General features: G+C 48.4%; 9 protein-coding genes across 9 annotated transcripts; 6 read left to right on the plus strand and 3 right to left on the minus strand.

Annotated features, from left to right (window-relative positions):
• Positions 1-228: 228 nt before the first annotated feature.
• Positions 229-2937, plus strand: N7498_000457 (putative phospholipid metabolism enzyme regulator; the record flags this gene model as incomplete). The annotated part of the gene is made up of 1 exon (XM_058447520.1): positions 229-2937. One exon carries the CDS (start codon positions 229-231, stop codon positions 2935-2937), a length of 2709 nt encoding a protein of 902 aa, XP_058312931.1.
• Positions 2938-3557: 620 nt separating this feature from the next.
• Positions 3558-4568, minus strand: N7498_000458 (mismatch-specific DNA-glycosylase; the record flags this gene model as incomplete). Its single annotated transcript, XM_058447521.1, has 1 exon — positions 3558-4568. One exon carries the CDS (start codon positions 4566-4568, stop codon positions 3558-3560), a length of 1011 nt encoding a protein of 336 aa, XP_058312932.1.
• Positions 4569-5228: 660 nt separating this feature from the next.
• On the plus strand, positions 5229-6827 carry N7498_000459 (flavin-containing monooxygenase; the record flags this gene model as incomplete). Its single annotated transcript, XM_058447522.1, has 2 exons — positions 5229-5504; positions 5556-6827. The coding sequence occupies 2 exons, from the start codon at positions 5229-5231 to the stop codon at positions 6825-6827; spliced, it is 1548 nt and encodes a 515-aa protein (XP_058312933.1).
• A 5952-nt stretch (positions 6828-12779) lies between these two features.
• Positions 12780-14528, plus strand: N7498_000460 (beta-N-acetylhexosaminidase; the record flags this gene model as incomplete). The annotated part of the gene is made up of 1 exon (XM_058447523.1): positions 12780-14528. The coding sequence occupies one exon, from the start codon at positions 12780-12782 to the stop codon at positions 14526-14528; it is 1749 nt and encodes a 582-aa protein (XP_058312934.1).
• Positions 14529-15150: 622 nt separating this feature from the next.
• On the plus strand, positions 15151-16964 carry N7498_000461 (glycosyl hydrolase family 79 C-terminal domain-containing protein; the record flags this gene model as incomplete). The annotated part of the gene is made up of 4 exons (XM_058447524.1): positions 15151-15328; positions 15388-15487; positions 15551-16066; positions 16163-16964. Coding segments are annotated over 4 exons (1596 nt in total), but the record flags the coding sequence as incomplete, so codon positions are not given.
• Positions 16965-21856: 4892 nt separating this feature from the next.
• Positions 21857-22225, plus strand: N7498_000462 (HIG1 domain-containing protein; the record flags this gene model as incomplete). The annotated part of the gene is made up of 2 exons (XM_058447525.1): positions 21857-21863; positions 21921-22225. The coding sequence occupies 2 exons, from the start codon at positions 21857-21859 to the stop codon at positions 22223-22225; spliced, it is 312 nt and encodes a 103-aa protein (XP_058312936.1).
• Positions 22226-23334: 1109 nt separating this feature from the next.
• Positions 23335-24477, minus strand: N7498_000463 (zinc-binding alcohol dehydrogenase family protein; the record flags this gene model as incomplete). Its single annotated transcript, XM_058447526.1, has 1 exon — positions 23335-24477. The coding sequence occupies one exon, from the start codon at positions 24475-24477 to the stop codon at positions 23335-23337; it is 1143 nt and encodes a 380-aa protein (XP_058312937.1).
• A 449-nt stretch (positions 24478-24926) lies between these two features.
• Positions 24927-26270, plus strand: N7498_000464 (Zn(II)2Cys6 transcription factor domain-containing protein; the record flags this gene model as incomplete). Its single annotated transcript, XM_058447527.1, has 3 exons — positions 24927-25019; positions 25082-25387; positions 25482-26270. 3 exons carry the CDS (start codon positions 24927-24929, stop codon positions 26268-26270), a joined length of 1188 nt encoding a protein of 395 aa, XP_058312938.1.
• An 887-nt stretch (positions 26271-27157) lies between these two features.
• N7498_000465 (uncharacterized protein) lies at positions 27158-27459 on the minus strand (the record flags this gene model as incomplete). The annotated part of the gene is made up of 2 exons (XM_058447528.1): positions 27158-27178; positions 27238-27459. 2 exons carry the CDS (start codon positions 27457-27459, stop codon positions 27158-27160), a joined length of 243 nt encoding a protein of 80 aa, XP_058312939.1.
• Positions 27460-27519: the final 60 nt, after the last annotated feature.

The raw sequence follows: 27519 nt of genomic DNA on the forward strand, positions 1-27519 counted from the left end.
TCGGCTATTCGCTTCCCTGCACCGTCACCCGCGTAACGACCCGTATTCTGCGCAACGTCTCAACCTGACAACACATTTCTTCACCGTCGAAGCCACTCCCTGTTTGTGGTCGCACCTTGCTTTTTCGATTCCCTTTTCGGGTCTTGATTCCTGCCCAACTGTCCGCCTTCCTCTCGGCTCTCCTGACTAGTCTGCATCCCGTCAGTGCAATCTGACTCGATAGTGGCCATGGCTGCGGAGTCCGAGAGGCCGCCTTACCTGAATGGCGCTTCTGCGCGATCCAGAGGGGCCAAGAATGCGGAGGCGGCTTCGAATACTGTGCATCGGGCGGCCAGCGAGGGTGACGGCGTGGAGACGCTGCGCCCGACCGTTAAATCTCACAGCTTTGCCATGGGCCAGGTTCCAAAGCTCGTCATAAATTCTTCCACCACTGATTCCGCCGTCTCCTCCCGTGAATCCTCCCCAGTCCGAATCACTTCACGGACCGCCAATCCCTCCTCCTCCTCCGCCAGCCGAGGGCCTTCTCGATCCCGAAAAAGCAGTCAGGAAGGATCGTCTTCCATCGATCAGCCCGCAACGATCCCTTTACCCTCTTCCGCATCGCCTACTCCCCGTACGCCGACACCTACCACTGACGCGCTTACAATTATATCAGCACCTCCCGCTTCTCAGCCACCAGTCAATGTCCTCAGCCCGGAAAAGGCCAACATGCCGTCATGGGCGGGGAATCGTCGTACGGATCAGGAGTCTACACCATCGAATACCTCCCATAAACGAACCCAGCTGCCGTCGGAAGACGATGGAAAGGCGGACAGAAACTCACCACGCACGGTTACGAGGGGTGTCAATGGGCAAGGACCTTCCCTGGAGACAGTTCAGGAGATGACCAGTAATCCTTCTACTCCGTCGACTGAGACTGCTCCTAAGCCGGCCACCCCGGACGACTCACGGTTACACACGATTGATGAGGACCCGACCCCCCGAGCCTCAAAACACAATACAGAAAGTGGGAGCGACAGCGGTGGTAACCGGAGCTCCAAGGAAGACAAACCTAATGCCACTGGGGGAGGCAAGACTTCTGGGACGATCATGCCAAAGCGGTCGATGACCTCATTGAGCGGTGCCCGTGGAAAACCTAGTGAAGGCTCGGTGCGCAACATGATTGTGGAGACCGAGACTGTCAGCTCAATACCTCAAGTCTCCTTGGGAGTTGGCTCTGGTGAACGAGGCAACGGCGGCCGTGCCGATCAAGGCACTCTGCGCATGAAGCCTTCAACTGAGACAATTCGGCCTCGCAAAGAGAAGAAGAAACACCGCCGTCCCAATACTCTCAATCCGGGACCTGCAACGAGCAAGGCGGATATCTTCGAGGCCAAGGTTGCAAATGCTGTGGATGAGGCTGATGTCTCCGATTCCGATGAGACATTTGTCTATGAATCTAATCCACCCGATCCATATCCTCCACGGCAACCCCGATACCATTCTCGAACTCCCAGCGCTACCTCCATGGCGAGCCAAGTGGACCAGCTGGCTGGTCGTGCCCGTGGACTACGGGATGGTGCTCACAGCGTCACCGGCAAGCGCAGCATGAAGTTTACGAACAGCGGATATACTCCCAGCATGGATGGCGAGTCTGGAGATGCAGACGGAACCCGACATGCTGCCAAAAACTCCGGTAGTGGGACGGTCACCCCACGCCACCAGCACATTGGGCGCCACGGACGCGGCGGTATACTACACGCTGGGCTTTTCGATAGCGAGCAGCCTTTCCCACCGCAAACCCAGATGAAGTCACCCCGCCATTTTCTTGGACATGTCAATCGGCATTCGCGAAATGGCAATACCCGCTCGTCGCCCAACTATAAAAACATCAACGATAATAAGGCGGGTGAGGTGTATGATTTCGATGCGGAAGGAGCTGATGATGAACGTACGCCGCTGGTGGGTGCACGGAATTCGAATCGTCGCCCAGGTCGGCGCCCGAATAGTGCTAGCTTGCGGCAGTTAGAATATATGGAGCGGCAACGCGGGTTCTTGTCTCGCTATGGGTCATGCGCCGTTGTTCTCCTGCTTTTGCTCATTATAGCTGGCGGTGCCATCTCGTTCGTTATGGCCGCGACGAAGACCCTTTTGGACGTTCAAGTCGTTGCCATTCAAAACGTGCTCGCATCTGAGCAGGAAATCATGCTGGATCTCAACGTGCAAGCTGTCAATCCCAATATATTCCCCGTGACGATTGACGACACCGATATCAACATTTTCGCCAAGAGTCGGTACGTCGGTACGGATAAATTTTGGCGAGACCACGGGTCGGATGAACTTGATCGCTTCCCACGTGTCGAGCAAAGCCGACGCCGTTGGGAGTTATCACAAATTGTCCGGTGCTTGGGCAACATGGACTGCGTGCAATCCGCCATGTCTGGCGTCTCTTCGTCGAAGCACACCAAGGACAAGGACGGCGTCGATCACGGTACTGATCCTATCAACGACCCTGAAGGCGATGCGCGATCCATGCTGCTCGGCAGAGTATTCCGCTTTGACTCGCCGCTTTCCTTCGAATCGTCTGCGTGGTCACAGGTGGCCTCAACTTCAATGGGACAGATCCGGCTTGCCCGTCCCGGGAACAAAACCGAGGAAGGCGGCACAGAGCGCTGGGAACAGGTTCTCGAGCATCCATTCGAGCTGATCGTCCGCGGTGTTGTCAAGTACCAGCTACCGCTTAGCTCCCACTTCTACTCCGCCTCCGTCAGCTCCAGCGTCAAAATCGTGCCCGACGACGATATCCAAAATCCCAACAATCTCGAAACCACACCACCAAACAACGAAACCGCCCGCATCTCCTTCACTAGGAGAATCACTCCCATCGTCCGTCTCACGGACACCGATGCCCACCCCGAGCATCGATCGGGACTCTCTCAACGACAATTCACGGCCTGAAAACTTTTTGCAATATAACTTAGCGATAGACTCATGTCCATTACGACTTCACCTTTTCCTTCTCTCTGTAACGAGACGGAAAAAAAAAGCAAACCAACCCTGCTGGGCTTCTGCTTACCCCGTCTCCTTGCTTACTCACGCTGTATACCCAGTTACAACTCTTTTCTCTTTTCCCTCTGTCATGGCTCTTGCGTGACCGAGTCCGAGTCCGAGGCATAAGGTGCAGCTTTTATTTTTTCTTTTGGTTTCAATTTCTCTGTACATTGGTTCCATATCGCAGATGTGGACTTGACCATGTTTTTATCATGATCTGAGCTGAGCCGGATGGTCTTTTTGTTGCCGTCCGCTCGTCCTGGCATCCTGCCGACTTTTCCTTGCCTCGTGAGTATGTATATATATATTATCTTACACGTCTGAAGATGTAATGGAAGGCTTATGGCTAGGGTAATATGCCCGGCTTTGATCTATTGGGATTCCATAATGTTCTTCCAAGGTTGTTGCTGTTTCAGCAGCATAGACAAAACAATTGAAACGTAGACCTTGAATGCTAGTAACTGCCCAGGTGTTTGTTTCCAATATTGTAAAGGATCTATTCGGGTTCACCAACATCAACACAATTGTCAGTCTTTAGGTGAAGCTAGCCCCTTCTCAATCCTTCTCTGAACCACCCACGTCCCCAATTCAGCCCACACGGCTTCCTTCTGCGCCATAGTCATCCCAGCAGCCAACCCACTCGTCGTGGTGGCAACAAAAACCCGGGCGCCGCTCCAGTCCGAATCAGGTATGCGGCCCATATTCTCTGTTTGATCCTGCCACCCATACCGGAACTCTTGCTTGCGAATCGCGCGTCCATGCCGCACCCTCCATACAGCTTCCCAGATACCCTTGCCAACCAGGCACACTACCTCGGGCCGCTGCGCCGCCACCTTGGCTTCTAGCGCGAGGACACCGGCGTCAAGCTCAGCTTGAGTGAGCATGCTCGCGTCGCGGGTGGGCCGTTCTACGAGGTTCGTATTCCCCACGTTGTACAGCTCTGGAAGCTTATAGGTGTCCGAGGGCGGATGACGGATTTTCGTGATCCCGGACGAGTACAGGAGCTTCCAAAAGCGGTTGGAGGGGTGCGCGTAGGCATACCCCGTTGTTCCAGTTAGGATTCCCGGGTTCACACCCACAAGGAGAAGAATCAGATTTGCTGGAATCGTGTCGCGGAGGAGAGACTTGGGGGCAGAGGGTAAATGGGTAGGTATTGCTCGTTTTCGTCGGGGCGGCGCCGGTTTCGGTGACGCCGTCATGTTTGTTATTTGGGGTGAAGATGAGGATGAGCGCGAGCGGGTTATACGAGGCGATAATCGTGCTGCTTGACTGGCCTTGGAGGATGTAGTGGTGGTTATCTCTCTCCTCTGTCGCTTGCGTCTTGCAGGAACGCTTTGGGACTTGACGTCGCCTTTTGCATTGTTAACGTTGCTGGCAGCTAGATCTTGTTTCAGGTCATCTGAAACGGATATTGTCGCTGGGCTGATCATCTGGCCAGATGAGGGAACGGCGGAGCTATTATGGGGATATTGGTTCAGGTTGCTGTTCATGCTGATGGTACCATTGACCGGCACATTCTCTGCTTCCGTATCAGGCATAATGTTGTTCTCTTCCGTGAGACATTAATGGGGAAGTCGGATGAGGGCATCTCGGCCCTCTCGCTGCGAATGTGGTGGTTGTGTCATCGGCCAGCTCTATGCTTCTAGAACTATCACAAGGGAAGTTAAGGGGCTCTCCGGTCAATTCTCGGGTATAAAAGGTAGGGATTGTCTTGATTCTATGGCGCCGAGACCTGGATGCGGGTGATGATCGGCGTCATTGTGAAGTCAAAGGTACGAGCTGATGAAAGGGGCAGCCAAACTCAGGTTTTCGAGTACCTATGGTTATGATTTAGAATAGCAAGTTTGGGTAAACATCAAACTCGAATAACCGACCTGACCAGCGTGGGATATACATTAAGAGCTTGTAGTGATTTCCATTTTGAAGAGAACGGCATCGTCTAGCTTTCGAGGTCGGGAGGATCCTGCATCCCACCTTTGACGTCACCCCGACCCCGGGAGATAAGGCGTGGATATCGATTGCACAATCTGTCTCTGATGATCCATAAAAACGTCACTCCGTTAATCCTTGCTGCACCTAGGCATAACTTAGGCAGAAGCTAAGTTTGTTTCTCAAATATTCTTATTGCGTTCTTCCGCCTGTAAATATTTCCTTTACACTCTTCGGCTCTACGTACCTAGAAGCCTCCCAACGTGACCATGGCTCAGTCATTGTTCACTCTGTTCATTACGAACCCATTGCTCTATCTTTTCTCGATATTCTATGTCATCTCTCAAAACTTCGTCGCCTGGATCTTTGGACCCTCAAGGTCCGCGTCTAATGCTTTCCACAAGGGCCTGCCGAAGAGGAGAATCGCGATCATCGGTGCCGGCTTGACGGGTATCTCATCAGCGGCACATTGTATTGGCCATGGCTTCGACGTGCAAATCTTCGAGGCACGCGGGAAAGGGAATGGATTGGGCGGCATTTGGAGTGTAAGTTAAGAAGACCGCCATATTTGTCAATCGGTCGCTCATGATCAACAGCGCGTCAACTCTACATCCGCATTGCAAATCAACAGCATCATGTATCGGTTCCACCCAACCGTGCAATTCAAACACGCATATCCCACCCAACACGAAATTCGCGACCAGATCGTCGACCTGTGGAAACGATACGGTTTAGAGGAGCGCACTGAATTCGGAACACCGGTAACGTCCATTAAAAAGGCAAAGTCGTCTGGCAAGTGGGTTATCAACGGCCACCCAGAGAAATACGGGAGCTTTGACGGCGTTATCACAGCCGTTGGGGTTTGTGGAGATCCTAAAATGCCACCTTTGCCAGATCAAGATCAATTTAACGGTACTATCTGCCACTCGTCAGATCTCGATGGCAAAGACATCAAAGGGAAAAGAGCTCTCATCATTGGAGGCGGTGCAAGCGCCATTGAAGCATTGGAATTCGCAGTCCACTCGGGAGCCTCCGAGATCGATGTTCTCGCGCGATCGGATAAATGGATTATACCACGCAATATCCTGGTACAGTCCTTGCTGGCCTGTAACATCTGGGGAGAGGAGACTTCTCTTGCGTGGGTGCCCGAGTGGCTCCTTCGCAAGTTCTTCTATCGCGACCTAAAGGACATTGCCCCTGAGAGCGGCTTGTTTACCACGACTCCTATGGCGAATTCCGATATCTTCCGCCTCATTCGAGAAGGCAAAGCACGTTGGCTACGTGGTGATATTGTGTCAGTGAAAGAGGACGGTATTCTCTTCAACCACCGATCGAGGGATGTACCTAAGGGTGGACCTGGCCGTGAGAAGGTCGTTCCAGGCGATATCATCATTATGGCTACTGGTTTCAAACGACCATCGCTCTCGTTCCTTCCCGATGATTCCTTTGAGCATGACTACTCCCCTCCTAACTGGTATCTCCAAGTCTTCCCACCCAAGCATCTCAGCATCTGCGCCAACAACAGCACCTACGTCAACGCTATCGGGACAGTCGGAAACATCCATATCGGAATTTATACGCGGTTCTTGCTTATGTTCCTGACTGATCCGCTTACGCAGCCTACAGAGGGCCGAATGAAGACCTGGATAGACTTCACTCGCTGGATGAAGCAAGGAGCACCGCCTGGAGCGTTCGATTTCTTTACATACACGGAGCTACTATACTGGTTTGTGTTCCTCGTCGTGATCAATCCGTTCCGGTGGAAGTGGGCGCTCTTCATTCTTTTCGGCATTGGGCAAACGCTTCCATTGGAGATTGTTAGGGAAGAAGAGGCTTTCCGCAAGAAGCTGAATTCTCAACATGACTAGGAAATGGGCTTGCGATATTGAACAGAAGTCTTGTGAATACATTGCACTAGTCCATGTGTACATACGTATACCTTTGTTCAACATAAGTGTTTTCTTGATCAAAAAGACATGTTTTCTTTCTACTCTCATCGTACAACGAAATAATCATGTGAAACAATGGTCTACCACTTATCATACAATAGTCAGTACGCTGCTGCGGTTCTCTTCAGGAAAATAGTCTTTTGTCAGCGGTTGCGCACTTCAAAAAAGTCTGAGAACTACTGAGTCAAACTCTTGGCATTGGACTATGTTGTATTTTGAGCCGTCAGATTCGCTCTTGGCGCGCGGGGGCCAAAGTTGTGTACGCTCATTTAAACACTACCGATCCCACATGAGCTGATAAAATTGGCAAAATGCCTCGCAACAGCCCCCTTTATCTCCCATCTGAGATCATCGAGATAATTGCTCAATATCTCGCCTTTGAGCATCCTCCAACTCTCTGGAGTCTCGCAAAAAGCAGCTGGGCATTCTATGCCTCTTGTGGGCCTTTCATCAAATCGATCCTCTACCATGATATCCTTATAAGGATACCCGCAAATAATAAGCTCGAAGAAATTGTGAGCCTCTTTACTCGAAAGCTCCAGGAGGCAGACGGTCTTCGCTATGTACGGCAGCTTTTTCTTGTCCATAGAGTCCACGGGCGCCGTATAAGTGACGTCCCCCAATGGAGCCCGCCTCGGCTTTCTGATCTCCGACGTGTTAAACCCGCAGACACATACACGACCCAGTACGCATACTTGCACGAAGGCTCGGGGTGCACAGATGAGCCACCATGGGCCCAACACTCCTTTCATCGCTCTGATGGTGATTACCATCTCGAATCCATGTGGAAGCCTGTGGTCAATCTGATCAAGCAGTTACCCAGGATGACCGATCTAGTCTGGCATTACCCTGAGAAATTTCCATCTTCCATTCTCGAAACACTCCATCGAGATCGGCCGCGGTGTCGACTCCATCTAGATTCTTTTTGGTTGCGCAGCCATGATTCCCCTAAGAGGGACCCTCGGGAACTTGAGATTTTAACATCGCCATCTCTTCACTCCGTCAAACTGAGGAGAGCGAGCAATTCAGCTATTACTAATAGACGCCAGGAAAGTCTTTTATGTTTGCTAGAGCTAGCTCCAAACCTGAAAGCAGTCCATCTCGCAGATTGGATTCCACAAGATTTCCCATCACAAGAAGTAAATACCCGACAGCGTCCTGCTTCATTGGAGAAACTTCAATTCGCTGATGGGCCTATAAATCCCGGAACGATCCACAGATGGAGTCATTATATTGATTTTGCCACCTTACGGGATGTTAAGATCGACTTAAAAACCTCGACTGATCTTTCGTATGTGATGGATCATCCATTACCATCATTGAAAATTCTGTCATTGGGTATTCAATCTTGGTCCTGGGGATCTAGGTCGGTGGATTGCTATGAAATAGTAACCAAGTTTATACGAAGTTTGCCACCCTTGGATGAACTGGAATTGGAAGGCTGGCACACGCTCATTCCGATTGAGTCCATTGTCAACCGCCACGGCTCTCGTTTGCGAAAGTTCAAATTGAGATGGCCTTTACTTTTACAGTGCTTGAATGAACAAGAAATTTACCAAATCAGCAAGCACTGTCCAGTTCTGGAGGAACTGGCGATCATGATAAATCGCACGCAAGGTAACTCGAGAGAAGTCGCTTTGTACAGAGCTTTGGGAACGATAAAAAATCTCAAATATCTCGATCTGAACTATGAAACATCTCTCACGGCGGAACCACACGGAATACTACGCAGGGAAGATGTAATATCTTCAACATCGATACTCGGCAAGGGCCATGATATGCCTACCGACCCATCATTTGACGAATTCGACAACGAATTCTGCCCTGATTCTCTCGGATTTGCCTTTCGGCTTCGCAATGGGCATATACGGAGGATGATAATTGATTCAATCATCGATGAGAAACTTGCATGTGCAATTTTCCAATCCATCTCATCCACCAAGCCTCCAGGATATCCACTCCTCGAAGACCTCTCGATCAAAGTCAATGGCATAGGACACTATGCGTGTTCTTGGGTGGTGACCGATACCACCACCTATTGGCGTGTCCAGCGCAATCCTCGTTACAGTGATCGTGAGGAGTTAATAGTTGAGGAGTCCCAGCCAAAGAAATCATATTCATCTTTCAAGCCATGGAGCGAAGAAAGAAAGGAAAAGCATTTAGAACCATGGCTGGACACAATATTTTGCCAGCTTTTCCCATCAGCAAAGCCAAAAGGACAACAGCGAAAGTCTTCAAAGAAACTAGCAAGGAAGAGAGAAAATGACAGGAACCGTCTTCCTGTGACCTGGTGGCAGCATGTACATAGCTTTCCTCTTGCTCCTAATGGAGATGACCAGGGCTGGATTCACTCTTAAGTTCTGAGATTCGGCCGTTAATTAATAAAAAGATAACCCCGTCGCAGACCATTAGGCCTGGCATTCGCAGTGAGTTGAGCAAGTGACGAACAGCGACCCAACAAAGATATTTCCGGAATAGGTAACCATGTCGACCAGTCAGTGATATGAGCAGGGCGAGCACGGCACTGCCCCCAACGAACCAAAAAATAATAAAAAGTAAAAACATACAACAGCAGGGATTCGCTGGTGGTCACCCACCCAACTACTAACCTGCCGGCGTGTGGCTTAAGTACGGCTGAGCGGACGGGAAGCCCTGTTCTCCACACCCTATGGTCGTATGTGCTTGATCTATGAATTGAAATGTTTATCAGTGTAAGGGGTTGAATGTAGGAGCAACTAAGCGAGACTATCCGCCTGCTTTATGCGTTAAACGCAATATATTAGACACTATAAAGGTCGATAGTTTCACTAGTATATACCTCTGCGTCTAAGCCCTATTCTTCGTTTATCTCAGCTATTGGAAGTGGCTTAGGAGTATAAGCTGTGACTAAAATATATTAATCCTCTTTACGTTGTGACAACTTATACTGCCGCTATGGTTCGTTACAGATTATATCAAATGGACTGATGTCTAGTCTCGAGTGCCCCAAACAGTAGGACGTTAAGAGCCACACGACTATACTCATTTACGTAATACTACCAATCGGTGGCCTACTTTCTCTAGCACAGTGCTACTAGCCTATCTTCGTCATTGTCAATGTTTTGTGTGTCGATGTTGAAGGTAGCGCCTTGCCTTTTGAATAGATCTAAGGATTCACCTCGGCTTCGTTTAACGATGCTCTTTAATGAATAGCTTTTGCGGCGTATTTTATTTCATCTCTGGTAGATAGTAGCATCGATCTCGTCTCAGTATGTTTTCATTAATTGCCTCTTCAATTAACCTCATTGTACATACGACCATAGGGTGTGGAAAACAGGGCTTCCCGTCCGCTCAGCCGTACTTAAGCCACACGCCGGCAGGTTAGTAGTTGGGTGGGTGACCACCAGCGAATCCCTGCTGTTGTATGTTTTTACTTTTTATTAATTATACGACTAGGCAATCACGTCGAAGATGCACTCGGTGCATTTTGCCGTTGACGTTTGAAGAAATCCGCCTTGAGGTTGGTGTCCGACCGATCTATCCTAAGAGCCTCTACAGCCGGACCAAGGAGATATTGCAAATGGACCTCAATACTTTATTCTCCTAGTCCTTCTCAATCTTCTCCTGGGTATTTCTTTAGACGTCTTTCTAGACATCTTTTGATTTCTTTCTAGACATCTTTTGATTCCATTTTTCTAGGTATCTTTTTAAACGTCCAGGTAGGTAGACATTACTGTCTAATTAGGCCCACTTACAACATCTTCTTCGTCCGGTCTACAATCTTCCAACGGAACAACATCAAGCCTCCTAATTTTTCTTGCGAATCCGCTACTTGAAATATCTAGGTGAAGAAGGATATCACTAAGGCGACTCCACCAAAGGTAGGATGCTGAGATAGACGACTTGAAAGGGCGCATTCCATGATAGTATTCAGAAATCTCATGTTGGCGGCATCTTCCGTAGGGTTTTTCGTTCAGGAGTTAACCCTTTTCGGCAGGTGATATAGCGAAGGCCTACTGTTAGTTAGCCAAGCCGCACAGTTATGTAAATAAGGAGGTCAATTGAAGAACATACAGCAAGTCTGATGTTGGAAATGTTCGGAAAAAGCAAAATTGACGGCTCAAGAGGGAAGACGAACTCCAAGCTTTCTTTAGCATGTTCAAAAAGAATACAAGAAACAACCAATCATCGTCGTCTCCAAGATAAATATACTGGTCTTTCTTCCAAAACGCTTTCCAAAAAAGTTGGCCTCTTTTGCTATCTGGTGGCGGGATGTTGGGGGTTTGGCGGCCTGAATTGGGTCAGGGGCCTTGGTTGCATTGGTAGAATTGGTGGAGATTGTTGGTTAGGTCGGGGACGTGGGGGCAATTGGCTATAGAGCACCAGTTTAGCATATGGACAAGCTCCGAAGACCCACCCATCATCAGAGGCCCTTCCCCTCGTATGTAGCGAGGGGTAAATGTTTCATATAGATTTTGCTTTCCACTCACTTTCCACTTACTTGCATAGGTACAGCAACTTGACCGCTTGTTCTAGGACGATACCAAACGCCAATGGAACGTGCGAGTACTCTGCATCTCCAAACCAGCAAAATGAAACCATAGAGCCTTATACGGTTGGCACAGCGGTAGTTCGGGGCATCAAGTCCCGATAAGTATTCCAAACGGACAGAGTAACATCACTTGGAAAAATTTCAACTCGAATAGAGGAAGCGGTAGGTATGTCCAGACCGTGGCGAGGGGTCGTAGTTCGTAAAACGGAAGATTTATTGAGGATTTCATTGGACATCACCAGGAATTTGTCAAAAGCCAAATCACGTTTATAGGGTAGGGGCACGGTCGGTGATGCGACTTGACGCTACAATTGCGGGGACGAAGTCGGAGACAGGGAAACACTTGACCCGCCTGCGTGTGGCTTAAGTACAGCTGAGCGGACGGGAAGCCCTATTCTCCACACCCTGTGGTCGTATTTGCTGAATTCATGGGACCTTAAAATAAACTCTAGAATATATCTACTTCAAGGGAGGAAGACAGGGTAAAAATCTCGAAGAGAAAGGATTCGTTGCGCTCAAAAACTCACTTCTAGAAATGGACTTATTGTAGGATGTTTTCCACTAGTTCTTAATGAATTCGGACTTCCACGCACGCAGCCGTTTCGCTTTCCGGTTGTAAAGCTGCGATCGCTTAAGTATAAGACACTGGGCGAAAACATATTCAAAAAGGCTCTCACAAAAGCCGCGAACGGTGAATTGGAAGATGCCAATTCTCACCTGATGAAGAGAAGCTTTTCCTTATTATTTATAAAAACGAGCTATCCCGAAGGATGGAATGATAGCACGAGATTAGGTATACCGGCTCTCGGAAAATTTCTCAAAAGCTGCAATCGACGAAACACCAATGTAACGCATGCGTTTCATTCAAGGCAGCTATTGAATTTCCTGCAAGTGCGGGCCCTGAGGATAGCTTGACGCAAGAAGACGGGTGGCGCCCGTGCTTGGACCGTCGGGCTAACCGCCGAGGTTGCAGTTGAATGGGTCTAGTGTGGGGGAATGGTGCCTAGTGGCGAAGACGACCCTATAGCATCCCTATCGCCAACGTCTTCGTTTGGGGCCTTGAAGGTGATTGTGCATTGCCATTGAATCCCCGATGTAGTACGCGGAGGTTGCACTAAATAATGATCGGCACCCCTTAACATGAAAGTACCTTCGCGTCAACTTACTTGACCTGCTGTAGATAATGCGCTAGTAACCTCTAAACTCGATGAAATCAAAGCCTCAGGGGGAATTTTGGTACGAGATTGTAGCATGCAATTGGCGCGCTAGGCTTCCTCTATATAACCAGCTCCATCGCCAACTTTCTGCTTAGCCCTCTCACCTCCTTTGCCCTTATCACGATGAAGCTTTCTATCGGGCTTGGCGTCCTGGCGACGGTGACGTCGGTTTCTGCCGTTAAGGTCAACCCACTCCCCGCTCCCCGCAATATCACGTGGGGTACCTCCGGCCCTATCCCTGTCAAGCAGCTTCAACTGCAAACCGAGTCACACAATCCGCATATTCTTAATACTGCGTTTGAACGGGCCTGGAATTCCATCACCAAAATACAATGGGTCCCTCAAGCGATTGAAGCTCCGATCCTGAATTATCCACCTGTCCCGACTGGCATACCCAAGGCCAAGCGCGATGTCAAGGCTATTCAAACCGTTCAGCTTAGTGTGGTGGATAGTGGCGCCGATCTCCAGCATGGAGTTGACGAATCATATGATCTGAGAGTGAACGAGAACGGCATCCAAATTCATGCTCAAACGGTCTGGGGTGCGATGCACGCCTTCACAACTCTGCAACAGCTAGTTATTTCCGACGGTCAAGGTGGTCTCATCATCGAAGAACCTGTCATTATTCATGACGCGCCTCTTTATCCTCACCGTGGGATTATGATCGACAGCGGCCGGAACTTCATCTCGGTGCCTAAGATACTGGAGCAGATCGATGGATTAGCTCTATCAAAGATGAACGTTTTACACTGGCATATGGACGACGCCCAATCATGGCCTATACAAATTCGCGCTTATCCTGAAATGACTAAGGATGCGTACTCACTCCGAGAGCAGTACTCTGAATCTGATTTACGTCATGTTATTGCCTACGGCCGGGCACGCGGTGTACGTATCATACCAGAGATTGACATGCCGGGCCATGCATCTTCCGGTTGGAAGCAGGTCGATCCTGATATTATTGCGTGTGCCAATTCGTGGTGGGTGGACACTGCCCTGGAGCCGAACCCCGGTCAATTGGATATCATGAACAATAAAACCTATGAGGTGGTGAAGAACGTCTACTCCGAGCTCTCCGACATCTTTACCGATAACTTCTTCCACGTCGGTGGTGATGAGCTCCAGACTACATGCTATAATTTTAGCAGGCCTACCATGGAGTGGCTAGCCGAGGGTCCGCACACCTATAACGACTTAGTTCAGTACTGGGTAGATCACGCTTTCCCTATTTTCCGCAACACCACCTCAAATCGCCGCATTATGATGTGGGAGGATACCGCGCTTGGCCCGATGTCAGCCCATCATGTTCCTACGGATGTTGTCCTACAGGCCTGGGACAATGCTGAAGCCGTCGCTAATCTAACCACCCGTGGCTACGATGTTGTCGTTTCGTCCTCCAACTTTCTCTATTTGGATTGTGGCAGGGGTGGCGACGTCACTAACGATCCTGATTATGACGTGCAGTCTAATCCAGGCGGCGTGAATTTCAATTACGGTGGTAACGGCGGCTCCTGGTGCGCGCCTTATAAGACCTGGCAGCGTATCTACGACTTCGACTTTACCGACAACCTCACCGAGGCCCAGACAAAACATGTCATCGGCGCAGAGGCACCTCTTTGGTCTGAGACAGTCGATGACGCGACTGTATCTACTCTTGTATGGCCTCGTGCTGCAGCCTTGGCAGAGCTGGTATGGTCCGGTAATCGCTCCCCTGACGGCCAGAAGCGGACCACCCTAATGACCCAGCGTATTCTGAACTTCCGGGAGTACCTCCTCGCTAACGGCGTCATGGCTGCACCTCTGACTCCAAAGTATTGTCTACAACATCCTCACGCTTGTGACCTCTATCGAAACCAGAGTATCATCCAATAATTCATGCCTGATCTAGTTGAATCTCGGCAACAGAATTCACGGCTGGTGATCGGAAGACGTTCTCTGGCATATACCACCCTATTGGCTCTTAAATAGATCATCCCTGAATTATCTTTGTACGTACCGTGGGTTTTGGCCCTTTAGATGTCTTATATCGTTGGTATTTATTTGAAATATTTTTGGTACAGTAGATTTCGCATTGACCCTTCGTTATCGGAGAAATTTAAGCTTCCCGTCTTTTGTTGCAATATTCCGACTAGGACAATTGTAACTTCACGATGCAACATGACAGTGCATGAACTGGAAAATCCTGCTCCTTTCTAATAGGGGTGCAAGTATTCGGCGCACCATGTCTTCGTACCTCTATGCGAGGCTTTACGCGGTCGGGTATATCTACTTGCTCTTTCTCTATCCGTGTCTATTTTCTTGTTCTCTTTTTTCCCCTGATCTGTTCCCAAACCCCCGATCAACAACCAAATAGCCGAATTAGTACTCGGTTCTACCAGGAGAAAGTAAATACAACAATCAGGTAATTCTAACCCCACTTTGAGGTAATCTCATCAGATTATTTCGATCTCAACTCACGACAAATAATCAACATATAGTTCCATAATCAATACAGGGAGTTATGATGCTATACACTTCAATTTCATTACTTTTGAGTGCCGTATCTATTGCAGCTCTCTCAGTTAGTGATGCACATACTATCCGCGAGACTGTCCCCCAAGATGCAGGACCTCCCATCCTTTTACCATTCGTGTGCTTCTCTATTGAATTTGTCTTCTTTCCCGATTTTGCAGGTAAGTCCCTTTTCGGGTCTTGACTTTACCGCTATGTGTTTAACTGTATATTGCCCTAGGGAACAAATCACAGCCTAACTTGTTTTCAAACAACCTTCTCAATAACCTGGAAAATATTCAAGGAATCAAGCCACATATCAGAGTTGGTGGCCTTACACAGTATAATAACCCTGTCTATTTCCTTCACGTATAATTTTTCTGACTCGAATGAAACAAAAACAGAGACTACGCACTCTATAATTCGTCACTGGAGACAGCCATCAATGGCACTTACATACCCTCTATATCAACGGACTATCCGTACATCATTTACATGGGTCCATCATTCTTTGAGTCCTATTTGACGTGGCCAAACACCAAATTCTCTCATGGATTCAACCTAGGAAAGAATAGTTCACATGATATACAGCTGCTGCTTGACACGGTGCCGCTAGCCTGTGAAGCCCTTGGAAAAGGAAATTTGTTGGTTTGGGAATTGGGAAACGAGCCTGATGATTATCCAGTCTCTATTCAGGGACCTGTGAGACCTGCTAACTGGACCGAGAAGGATTATGTTCACCAGTGGTTAAATCGAACTGCTGCCTTGAAAAAGCAGATGGAGGATCATTGTCCTCAATTGGCAAACACAAAATACATGGCACCCTCATTTGGAGGAATAACTGGAGCCTTGAAAGCACTTACCACCTGGCAAGTTGGCCTCAATGATGCTAAGAACATTGCTTTCAATTCTGAGCATAAGTGAGTTCTTTTCTCTATGGGGCTTCGATCTTCAGCGGCGATTGGCTAGATTGAAGAAATGAAAATGAAAATGAACTAACCGTTTGTATTATAAAGCTACATGGGAGGAGCGGATGAGCCAGGAGTCACGCTTCAGAAGACACTGATGAATCATACTGCGGTGATCCAGAACGCGGCACCGCATATTAACTTGATGCAAAGTCTCTCAGCTGAAAACCTTACGCCTAACATTCCCTATATTCTGGGGGAAACCAACTCCCTCTACAACGAAGGGCGAGCAGGCTTATCGAACTCATTCGGAGCTGCCCTCTGGGGAGTGGATTGGAATTTATACTGTGCGTCTCAGGGTATTAGACGGGCCTACATGCATCAAGGGACGGACTATAGATACGCAGCATGGCAGCCGGTTGAAACAAACAAGACTACACTTGGGACAAAGGCCCCCTATTACGGAAATACCATGGTGGCTGCCATGACCCAGGGTGTGAATGATGTGCGGATTATGAATATCCCGCTTAGCCAGGATACCGAGTCTGCTTATGCGGCCTACGTCGACGGCAAACTGGCCCGGATTGCCGTTGTAAACATGGTGGAATACAACTACACCTTTGGTGCTGATCCATCAAATGATAATAATCGTCCGAAGGCCAAGTATTCATTCCACTTGCCTTCTTCAGTTGCATCTCGACCAGTCTCGGTACAACGCCTGTTGGCTAATGGGAGCAATGCCATTACGGGCGTCACTTGGGATGGATTCTCGTACAATTACGAGTTGGAGGATGGGAAACCTGTTCGAATGAATAACATCACAACGGGTGAGACGATTCATGTTGGCGCCGATGGTGTGGTCACACTTGAAGTGCCTTATTCAAGCGGTGCTCTTTTGAACATACAGTGAGGTTTTTGTCAGAAATATTGGAGAGAGAATAATCTTCAAAGCATGCCAGCATCTATATTAGCCCTCTATGGAAGACATTGGCCCTACGCATGCAAGCTACGATATATCGAGTATTAAATTAGCTGACCGAAATGCTTATTTCGTAAATTTTTCGTAACAATTAGGTACTACAGTACTAGATTTCCAAGATATATACACAGAGATTTGATCCTACCAACCCCCCGGGGCCTGATTTCCTAGGCACTTACATTTTTGCCGAATTAATCATGCGTATTTTCTAGGGTACCAGTTTTACCCGTAGAGATTTTTAATTCTGGTTTACATAGCAAAAAACCTGATTGTATCCCATTAAACTGCTCTCTTTTAGCTTTCTACATACATCTCTCATAATAATTGCCGGACGATGTGGACTGGGAGAGTATGTTGAACTCCGGAAACACAAAGCTTGGGTAAGAAAGCAGTTTCAAATTAATGGCCTCAAAAGACGATGTATTTCACCTAAACAGTGTTAATAGGGACGAATTGTGAAGGTGATGGGTTTAATGGCTACCTGAAATTAACGACTGCGTGTTTTATCATAGACTCGGAGGACAGGTCGCTATTGTCGGCTAAGATGTGTTCATTTCGACGTAGATCCAGCAGCCAATTAGAGTATATCATCGGCCCTCACAGATCACCAGAAACGAGCTATGAACAGCAGCCGGAGCCCATTGTTATTTCCGAGAAATTGCCGCTTCGGCCGGGGATCTGGACAGAGTGCCCCACAGTTCACCGCACCACGGACAGGTTCCTGCGTTTATCCGAGAACCGAGTGAAAAGAACAACGTCTACTAGTATCCGTAGGCCTTCAATAACCCTCGAATCTTACCTAGAAAGGATAAAAAGTAGAAGGGACTAACTTTTAGCAAGTGCAACTATGCTGTTAATGATATCCGCCAACACAGCTGTTCAAACAAGCCAGTAACCATTAAGCTCGTCGACCTTACGCTAGCGCGGTTGATGGTCGGAAACGTCAAAATTTTTCCATAATTACTTCAACATAAAATACTGAATTTCGGGGAATTAGGCGCACGTGACTAGCCAAACTTACGAGTATATACCTGAATTCGTACTTTCTTCTGTTTTAGATCCTAATATCGAGTTGAGATCTTACGATTTATCCCTTCATCGTTTCCGTGGAACATATTTTAGATTCAAGATCTAAGACCTATTCATCCAAGGTCAACCCATCAGACTCCTAGGTATTTTGTCGTCACAATCAAAAGGGTTGCCTTCGGTCAGCACCTACTAACGAGCTGCAGCCAATTTATTCAACTTTATCTTCCCCGGCTCCGCTTTCTCGTCCGGCGAGCACGATGATTATAACTCGGGGTTTTTCTCTGACAAATTTTGTGATCGCAAGCTCGGCATTTTGCTTTCAAGTTTGTGTCCTGTACCCTTGGCATCACAAATTGGAGGATGAATTCAAACAACTAAAGGCCGAGCATCTCCGGCTACTGCAGGAGGGTGAGGAGAACCGATTGAAGGAGTTGAGGAGTATTCGTGAGCACATTGGCCTCTTGAACACCAAGAAGGATTAGGGGCCTATACTTTCAGTGATTGAAATCTCTTTTGATGCCTTGAAAGGCCAAAGTATCTGGCATTGCAAAAGATAGATAGAACGCGTTCTATTACTTGCGTGAACCCCTATTGCTTTAGATGAGCATCGCTTAATACATTACGTTATATAATTTCTCTATGTTCGAATGACTACGAGGAGGTACCAATGAAGGCGGTCAGTGCCCGCTAAACAACTCTTCACATTGGCACCGAAATAGAAATATTTCCATGAGAATGGGCAGCTTGGAAAGACAATTGGGAGGTGCGGATGTGTATGGATGAACGCAGATAATAAACAAAATTTCTGTCAAAGCCTGGTTGAGGTAGTTGTCTCATTTATAGTTCCGCCAACAACGGAAGTGCTCCGACCGCGCCTTTTTTCCCCTATCATTGCAAGGACCGGAGACTTTGTACCCAAGCCAACAGCTGGCGATCAAGCGTTCACTTTGGTTATATAAAGAATAATATAACTGGTTGGCAGATAGGCGAATCACTGCAACGCAATCTAGAACGGAACGGCATTTTCCGCGCAGCTGGTGAGCATTGTCGCTCCTCCAGGAATATAATCCCAGAGATACTCATCTTTCCTTGAGAATATTCGGAAGCCCTTGCCATTCCCCTCAGTGAGTTCTCTGCAAAAGAGATAGCTATTGGTTCCCTGTCTCTCCGTGAAATCGCCGTATGCTAAAATAAGAAGCTTTCGCAGGCCTTGTAAACTGAATGCCCATTCAGCAAATTCCAAGACTTCTTCTTTAGTGGACAATGGGACCACGGGATACTGGAAGTTGGCGAAGATGGATGGATCTGGTCCGGTTACTTATGGCTCTCAACACACAGCTCCAGATAACATTCTAACTCACATAAAGTCCGGCACCTAGCGACTTTCGGGTTCTGCAGATCAATTGGTCTACAAGTGCGGATATGCAATAGCTTCCAATCTTGACCAATACCGGCCAGTTGGAGTTGCGATTTCTATATCAGATCTCGAGTAAGAAAGGCTTCAAGACAAGGCACTGGAAGGATATTACATACCAGAGTGCCAGGCCGCTCACAAAACCCGACGCAGTTCAGCTGTGCATTCTGTAACAGCTTGGTGAAGTTGTTTCGAGCGAAAGGAGTCACGTCTTGATCCGGCTCGATATCAAAATCAAGATAGTCTAGCCGACATTGGTAGTTATCTCCGTCTTCGTAAGATCCATAGTCATCGGCCCTATCAAGAGTAATTCTCATCCGCTCGTGATATATCAATCGCCGCAGGGAAGTGCAGTGAGTAGCAATACTTCCAGAAACAGGATTATACGTATCAGATTCGTAACTAACGTTAATGTATAGTTCCTGAATGCTTTGACATGCCTGGAAAAATCTGTCAAGGTTTCGTCCGTAGGCTTCGTCGGCATCTGATATCTTTAAAGTCAGTTCAAGCGAGCGTAACTGTATTCGTCGTCCCAAATCCACTAAAGCTGACAGAAACTCCGGTGCATGAACACAATATTGAAGTTTAAGGGTGTGAAGCTTGTCAAAGATATCGCTTCGGAAGAGATGAGGTTCTTTGGGCAGCAGAGCCTCTCGGATGCATAGGCTGCGCAATACCGGGAACCTAAGGCGCTTAGCATTCAGTCCAAATTCTTAGTGTGGCGGAGAAGTCACCGAGGGATAGAATACCTAGATACTGTGAACAGCTGGATCCAAAACACTGGGAGTCTTGATGTGCCGTCAAATGAAATGCTCAGGCTTCTGAGGTGACTCGAGTTCGCCGCCACGCACGCCTGAACAAGGCCTATATCATCCTTATCGGCGCAAAGGCATGATATGTCTTGAAGGCTTTGAAACTGTAAAAAAGCGACACGGCGCTCTCGAGTTGGTCCGAAACAACAGAAATTCTTACTTGGGAAAGAAATGGTGCGAATTGAAGTTTGGCAGGATGAGAAAATTTCCAGAACAGTATCTGGCATGCAAGCATTTAGATCCCAGCTGCAAGAAGTCAGAAGCAGAAGACAAAGAGCAAGTTGAAAATCAGTACCTAATAGTCTCCAGACTGTTTTTCGGTATCATTCTCAATAGAGGCTTGAGATATGTGGCGATCAGCTTGATACTGGCCGATTGCTGCCAATTCAAGGCCCAGCCAACGCGACCATGGTGACAATGGATGTGTGACTGCTGATATTGGATTAAAGGGCCTGCAATAGAAAGGTGTTTTACAAATTGAAGGCTGCTTTTCCCCATCCGACCCTGTAATGATTCTTCGATATCGAATCGTGAAAAGGACCCATCTAGCCTGAGAGTGACATGTTCATAGAGTTTCACGAGTGTAACACGGTAGAGTCCCCGGGAAGCGAGGCATAAGTTCTTCAAATCCTCAGGATGTTGTATCTTTGCATGTCAGAAAGGCGCTGTTCACCAAACGAGCCACTTACTTTCTCCAAGATCAATAGGTATATCTCCAGGGGTATAGCATCCAGTCGCGCTTTACATGAAGAAAGCAGTTCCCATTGCCCACGTTCCATCTTACTTCCTCTCCGGAACTGTGAATAGCTAAGGATGTGGAGATCTTCATGTAAAGGCGCTGTGCCCGTCGCACTCATTGAGTATATGGCTTCTGGACATATGCAAAATGAGATCATTGATGGTGTCGTCATATCTCGGTTCCAATATTCAGGCTCGACCATAAAGTCGGTAAATTCTGCTGCCGCATTTTCATCAGGAGTGCTGTCTATGCAATAAACCTTGGGAAACCTCTCGAGTATTTTCGCGATTTGGTACAGCGAATCATTGCTCGCACTCGGCTCCGAGATATTGCCGCGGCCCGAGAAGGAGTTCATCTCCGTAATATGAGCGAATCGGATTCTGCGCTCGGGTTATGTTAATTGTGGGTAGCCGGAACCTATGATCGATCTGGCACCAAAAAGGTTGGGCTAAAGAATATACTCGTGATTTAAAGCCCGATGCGGCCCGAATGTCGGGAGTTTGATATCTGGCGGAGATTGATCCTATCAGTCGGATTCGAAGAGAGAGCTATGAAATAACTGTTCGCTCGTCGCCATTGAGGCTCACTTGCCCTGGTCCGTAAGTTTGAGTCTCGAATCAAATTCTTCTACCGAAATATTCCGGCTTTTCACGATGAATGTCATAAAAAATGACTTTGATGGTCTGCGTGTCTTCTTGTCGATTGCAATTAGTGCCGGCTCCACCGCGTGAATTTTAAACGCACCGAAATTGCGGAAGAAAGTCTGTGTTCAACACCACTCAGCGGTCGTTTGAATGCCAATGACCTCTCGACCAAGTAAAAATTCATCATGGAAAGTGTGTGATTCTGCCTCATCCTTCAAGACTAAAAGATTACTAACCAAGATTTCATAGATACCGCCCCTCCAAGCTCCGAGGTTCCCAAGTCGCAGCAGACGCAGGTGTATCCAAGCACCGAAACTCAACTATCACGGGATAAACCGCACAATCTCTTCAACTGGGTCAGGGAACAGAAATACAAAATTGCTGGTGCTACATTTGTTGCCAGTATGGTCGGTTCCTTCATTCTAGTTGGTCGGAACCCGTACTTGACTGGCAAACAGAAAATAGTACAGGCTCGGGTGTATGCACAAGGCCTCACACTAGCTGTGATTGTCTCCCTGGCCGCGTTTGAGATATCAGACCGACGGAAGCCGTGATTAAGCGATAGTGCTCAGCGGAAAGAAGCTGCCAAGCAACCAGGGCTTTTCAAAGATGGCATCAGTCGAGCGAGATGGATACGGACCTAGGTATTGGAGATTTCCATGAGAATATGAATTTGCCATTCAGTTTTGTAACTAAGAGGAAATTATATATGCTACGCGGTGACATCCGGAATGATAGGAAGCCAGCGCTTGCGGATACGCTCTCGATGAAGTTAGAACTTTGAAGAATAACCGGCCTCTTTCGTAATTTACGATTGTTACAGACTCTCGCATGAAGGTGGCTGGGCAGATTTACATATGTGACAAAACATCCACGCGGTCCTTTCATTTGACTTGATAGCGCTGTTATCTATTGCGCACTCTCCTTTCTCACCCGCGTCGCGCGACGCTAAAGCGGCGCTCACCCTATGTTCACCCTATTTATTCCTCAAAGTAGAATATATTTTATTGACCTGGGGAACTCAGTACATACGACCATAGGGTATGGAGAATAGGGCTTCCCGTCCGCTCAGCCGTACTTAAGCCATATGTTCTGCATGATCAATTCTCAAAGAGCCCTGAACTTCTAAACCAGCAATGCAAGCTACCCTAGGGTGAGTATAGGTGATATAGGTGAGAAATCTGGAGACTGGAGTGAGAGTGGTGAGTACGGGGTGAGAACAGGATGAGAATTCTCGCCCCCAAGGTGAGAGGGGCCAACCCACTCTGCACCACAGAAAAGGTCACCGTTGTCGAAAAAGTTAAATGCGATATCAGAAGTATTCTCCTAGCTATCATATACCATATTTCGGGCGATAGAGCGATGGATAAGCGTAGAATTAGAATCTCGCTTGTCATTTGTCCAAGATCGGCATCTTTATATCATGATGTTTTCATCGTCGAGATAGGGAATTCATAGTTAGGTCACAAAGAATATCCGCTAGACACCGAAGTCATATATTAGCTACTATGAATTCCGAAAGAAGGTCTGAGTAGGTCTAAACTAGCACAGTAATAGCTGTTGAGTATGCGTTCCCATCATAGTCTACCTTTGATTGCAATTCAAGATACGAAACTTTGCATGGGAATCTTTTCTGTACCCTGTGTCAACGCCTCAGACACTCTCACTCCGCAACCTCAACAATCAACTTCTGACAACTTACCCCCCGGAGCAGTCTGTCCAACCCAGCATTGATAGCCCCTAAACCCTCTCCCACGACGCTCGGCTCCGGACTCGGCCTGATGGTCCCGTTGGCCAGGTTCTTTCTCAGCCATGTCCCAATCCAGTATCGGAACTGCTCTACTCTCTCCCCCTCCACATTCGACGGCATCACAAATATCGTCTCCACCCCGTTCACGACCTCCGCATCCGAAGGAATTACGGGTGCCGACCCAATCTTCGCCGGTTTGGTCATCTTCCCTTCTTGATATTCTTCGAGGAATGACTTCAGCACAGCCTGACATGGTGCCAGCTGCCCGGTAGCAAGAAAACAATGCCGGATCACTAACCCGTCCTCCTTGGCCGCCGAAACGATCGCATCCACAACTTGTGAGTCTTTATAGTCGAACACGCGGTCCGCACCCAGTGAACCCACATACCCCTTATTCGCCGAGCCGGCCGTGGCGTAAACGGCTGCGAAAGAAGAGTTGGGATCTTCCCGCAGCAGCCGGCCTGTTTGCACGCCCATGGTGCCGACGCTAGAGGAGGCACCCCAGATTAGGAGAGCATCTCTTTTTTCCGTGTTTGTAGAGTAAACCAAGACTGGAGCAGCAGCGGCGGCTTCTCCCATTCGGGGGATCCCCATGGCATCCCATGTGTTCAGAGATGTCACGACGGCGACGGGCAAGGTTGCCGCATGGTTCCAAGACATGCCCTCATCTGGAACGGGCACAGCATGCTGCCAGGGAACGAGGCACCGCTCCTGAAATATGCCGTAGTCTGGATCGCAGGACTTCCAGACGGAGGCGGCGTAGGCGGCGACGCGGGTGATACCCGGTCGGAAGGAGGGGGCTAGATCATTGTCGGTAGAACCGGTGGGGACGTTTTCGCCGACCTCGAGAACTAACCCCGACATGTCGAAGCCAATGACTGTGGGGTACGTGGGTATGAAGAGGCCTTGGTCACGCATGTAGGCGTCTGCTGGGTTGAGGGCTATGGATTTGACAGCGATTAGGAGCTCGTCTGGTCCTGGCTTTGGAGTGGGGCGCCTTTGGAGCTCGAAGGGTTGGCCTTTGGCCGGGGAGACAGCGGCGAGGTGGGTGGCCATTTGGTCTTTTGTGTAAGTCGAAGTTGTCAAAGATTTCGAGGTGGAGGGCTATATGTGAAAATAGCTGGTGTTCAAGTCAAAGTTTTATGATTCCGATGTCATAGACAATAGCCACTCTTCCTAGGATATTGAGGAATGAGCTTCTTTTTATACCCTTATGCTATTATTTCCAACCACTTACTCCTTGATGTAATGACGGCCCGTCCCATGCGGCCTGCTGTTGATTATAGATGACGGGAGCGCCAGGGCAGAACTCGCAGCCAATCCGAGACCTCAGCATCCGAGAAATGGCTAGCGTGGAAGGTGGGTTTCCGAACGGAGGTTAGCGTATGGGTGGGTGTGACGACGTGGAACTAGTATCCTTCGACCATGACCGATTCCACCTGCTACGCATCTCCTCGGCATTGAATCCATTTTGAGCTCGAAAAATCCCTCACAATAAGATGAGTATGGCCTCGGCTGGTCCAAGGGAGGTCCGAGAGCGTAGGACCCTTCGGAGGTCGAGATTTGGCTGCCGAAATTGCAAGCTCAGAAAACTCAAGGTGGGTGGCTCTCGGCTTTCCGAGACCGGTGCTTGGCTAAACGAATTTCCTTGGCCTCTTAGTGCGACGAAGGCAAACCACATTGCAATAGATGTAGTTCCTTCGGCGTATTATGCAACTTCATGTCTAATATTCCCGATCTACAACCCATCGCCCCTGAGACAGGGAGGCGATTGGCGGTTCGTGAAACAGGGGAGCTTCAACCCCCGGTTACCAGTGCTGTCTGGACGGCGGACGAATCCACATCCTATCAATTGAACGCAAAGTGTCAGGATTTCATCACCCGATATCTTGGACGAAGTCTCATTACCCCAGACGATCCTAATATGATACACGTCAATCGCAAGCTCCTGAAACTAGCCTTCGCCGTAAGTTTTATTATGTGGATTCTGTCACCATGAGATAGAATCAAAGCATGATTATACCTTATAGGCCCGAGCTCGGCTAATATATGGCTTACAGCACCCTTTTTTAATGCACGCCTCTCTGGCAGTGGCGCTTACATACGACCGCCATCTGAATAGCTCATTTGGCTGTCGTCGCAGTCTAGAAGAGTGTTATCACTGGTCTCAGAGCACAGCTCTTCTCAGTAAGCGGTTAAGGGAACCGATTGAAGCGAAAGATAAGGATCCAATCTGGGGCACTGCGGCTGCTCTGACTATATTGGCCTTTTCGTCCCCTGATGCATACACGCCGGAAGAATCGTGGCCTATGAAGATCTCTGGCCACTCTGACTTGGATTGGTTACGTATGAGCAAGGGTAAAATGTCACTGTGGCATATAGTGAACCCGCTACGATCGGAGAGTCTTTTCCGCGTGATGGCGGCGACCTTTGCTCTTATGCATTCCCCCTTGCCAGAGAGGGGCATAGACGGTATACCACGGGCCTTGGCTGCCGTATGTCTGCTCAAAGTATCATCTACGGTGAAAGACAATCCGTATTTCCATGCCGCGCACGCATTATCCCAGACGCTGGACCTCCCGGATAGCGAGGTCACAACGGGTCAAATTCAACTTTTCTGGCGCAGTATCAATGGCGCATTTGAAGACATGCTCCGGAAAAGGGACCCTGTAGCGCTTTTGTTGCTGTATCTATGGTACCGCAAAGCAAGTCGCAGTATATGGTGGATTGAACTTAGAGCCAGAGTGGAAAGTCCTTCTATTTGCTCGTACCTACGGCTATATCACAATGGGAATGTTGCGGTACAGGCATTCCTTCCAGGAGGTGCTCTCGCCGACAGTTGGAATTAGTTAGGCTTTCAAAGCCCTATATTCCTTTCCCTTTCAGGTTGCTTAATATGAAGAACTGCAGCAGTGGTTTTTGAGATTTCCACTAATTTAAGTGGTTGAGCGGCGCCACACTGCAGGGCACGCTACCCAACCTATGGGAAGGAGGATTTCTACAGCGCCAACTACGACCGTTTGCGCGCCATCAAGAAAAACAACGACCCGGAGAATCTGTTCTACGCGCACAGTGGCGTGGGCAATGATGTGTGGACGGTGGCTGACAACGGGCGTATGTGTCGATCTTAGAGGGAAAGACTAGACAAAGCGTGTTGATAGGACTAGAAATGTACCAAACCAGTGCTTCAAATTTTAATTGTCCTTTCTGATGGGATCTACGATGGAAGGCACCTCGGGCAAAGCAATATATCTGTGTGATGTATTCAAAGTGAGAAGACTAGCTCAGAGCGAGAAAGATATCTAGATCATAGGAGTAAACAAAGAGTCATGCAAAGATGACTCTAATACTTTCCCCTTACCAAGGGACATGAGATCCATCCCACATGCGCAGCTGCCCACCAACCGACTCCCTCGTCCCTTCGTCGATTACCTTTACGATACCGCCGACGCTCTCCTCAACCGACATGTGACAAATGAGGAAAAAAAAAAAAAAGAAACAGAAGAGAACAAAGGGGCAGCCTTGGGTCATTCCCGATCGGGTATGAGGATAATCCCAATGTTGGTATAAAATGATCAGAGATAGATTATTCCACTTCGGAGGATGTTTCATTCTTAGTATTGTTAGTCATGTTCACTCAATCTTACACCTAATCATGGATCCAGGTTTGAGTGGAGGATCTCGTGGAAGACAGTCTTTTACACGACCGTCTTGTGGCGGTTGTTCTGCCGCGAGGTTACATGACGGATTTGCACCTCTATTTTGTACTGTTAAAATTAGAATGCATTGGGTGAAAGTTGACCGAACGGAACATACATCGTGGAACTGGAAGACTGGGTTCATAGTTGGACTTAGAATCGCCACCAACGAGTTTCGGTCTTCAACGTCGTCAGAAGAGAGGGAAGGTGGCCTGCCACATCCAGTCAGACAGGCCAGTCTCGGTCCGGGGATATGGGCAATCAGGCTCCAGTAAAGACGATACAGGGCCAAGAGGGCCAGGTAGACGGCCAGGAAGGGGAGAAGCAGCATGAATGCCATTGTAGCCGATGTGGTATGAAAAGAGGAGTCAACAATCCAAGGAACGAGAGATATCCCTCT

This window comes from Penicillium cinerascens (assembly GCF_028974065.1).
Source record: "Penicillium cinerascens strain IBT 15544 chromosome Unknown contig_16_segment0_segment0, whole genome shotgun sequence".
NCBI classification, from domain to species: Eukaryota; Fungi; Ascomycota; class Eurotiomycetes; order Eurotiales; family Aspergillaceae; genus Penicillium; species Penicillium cinerascens.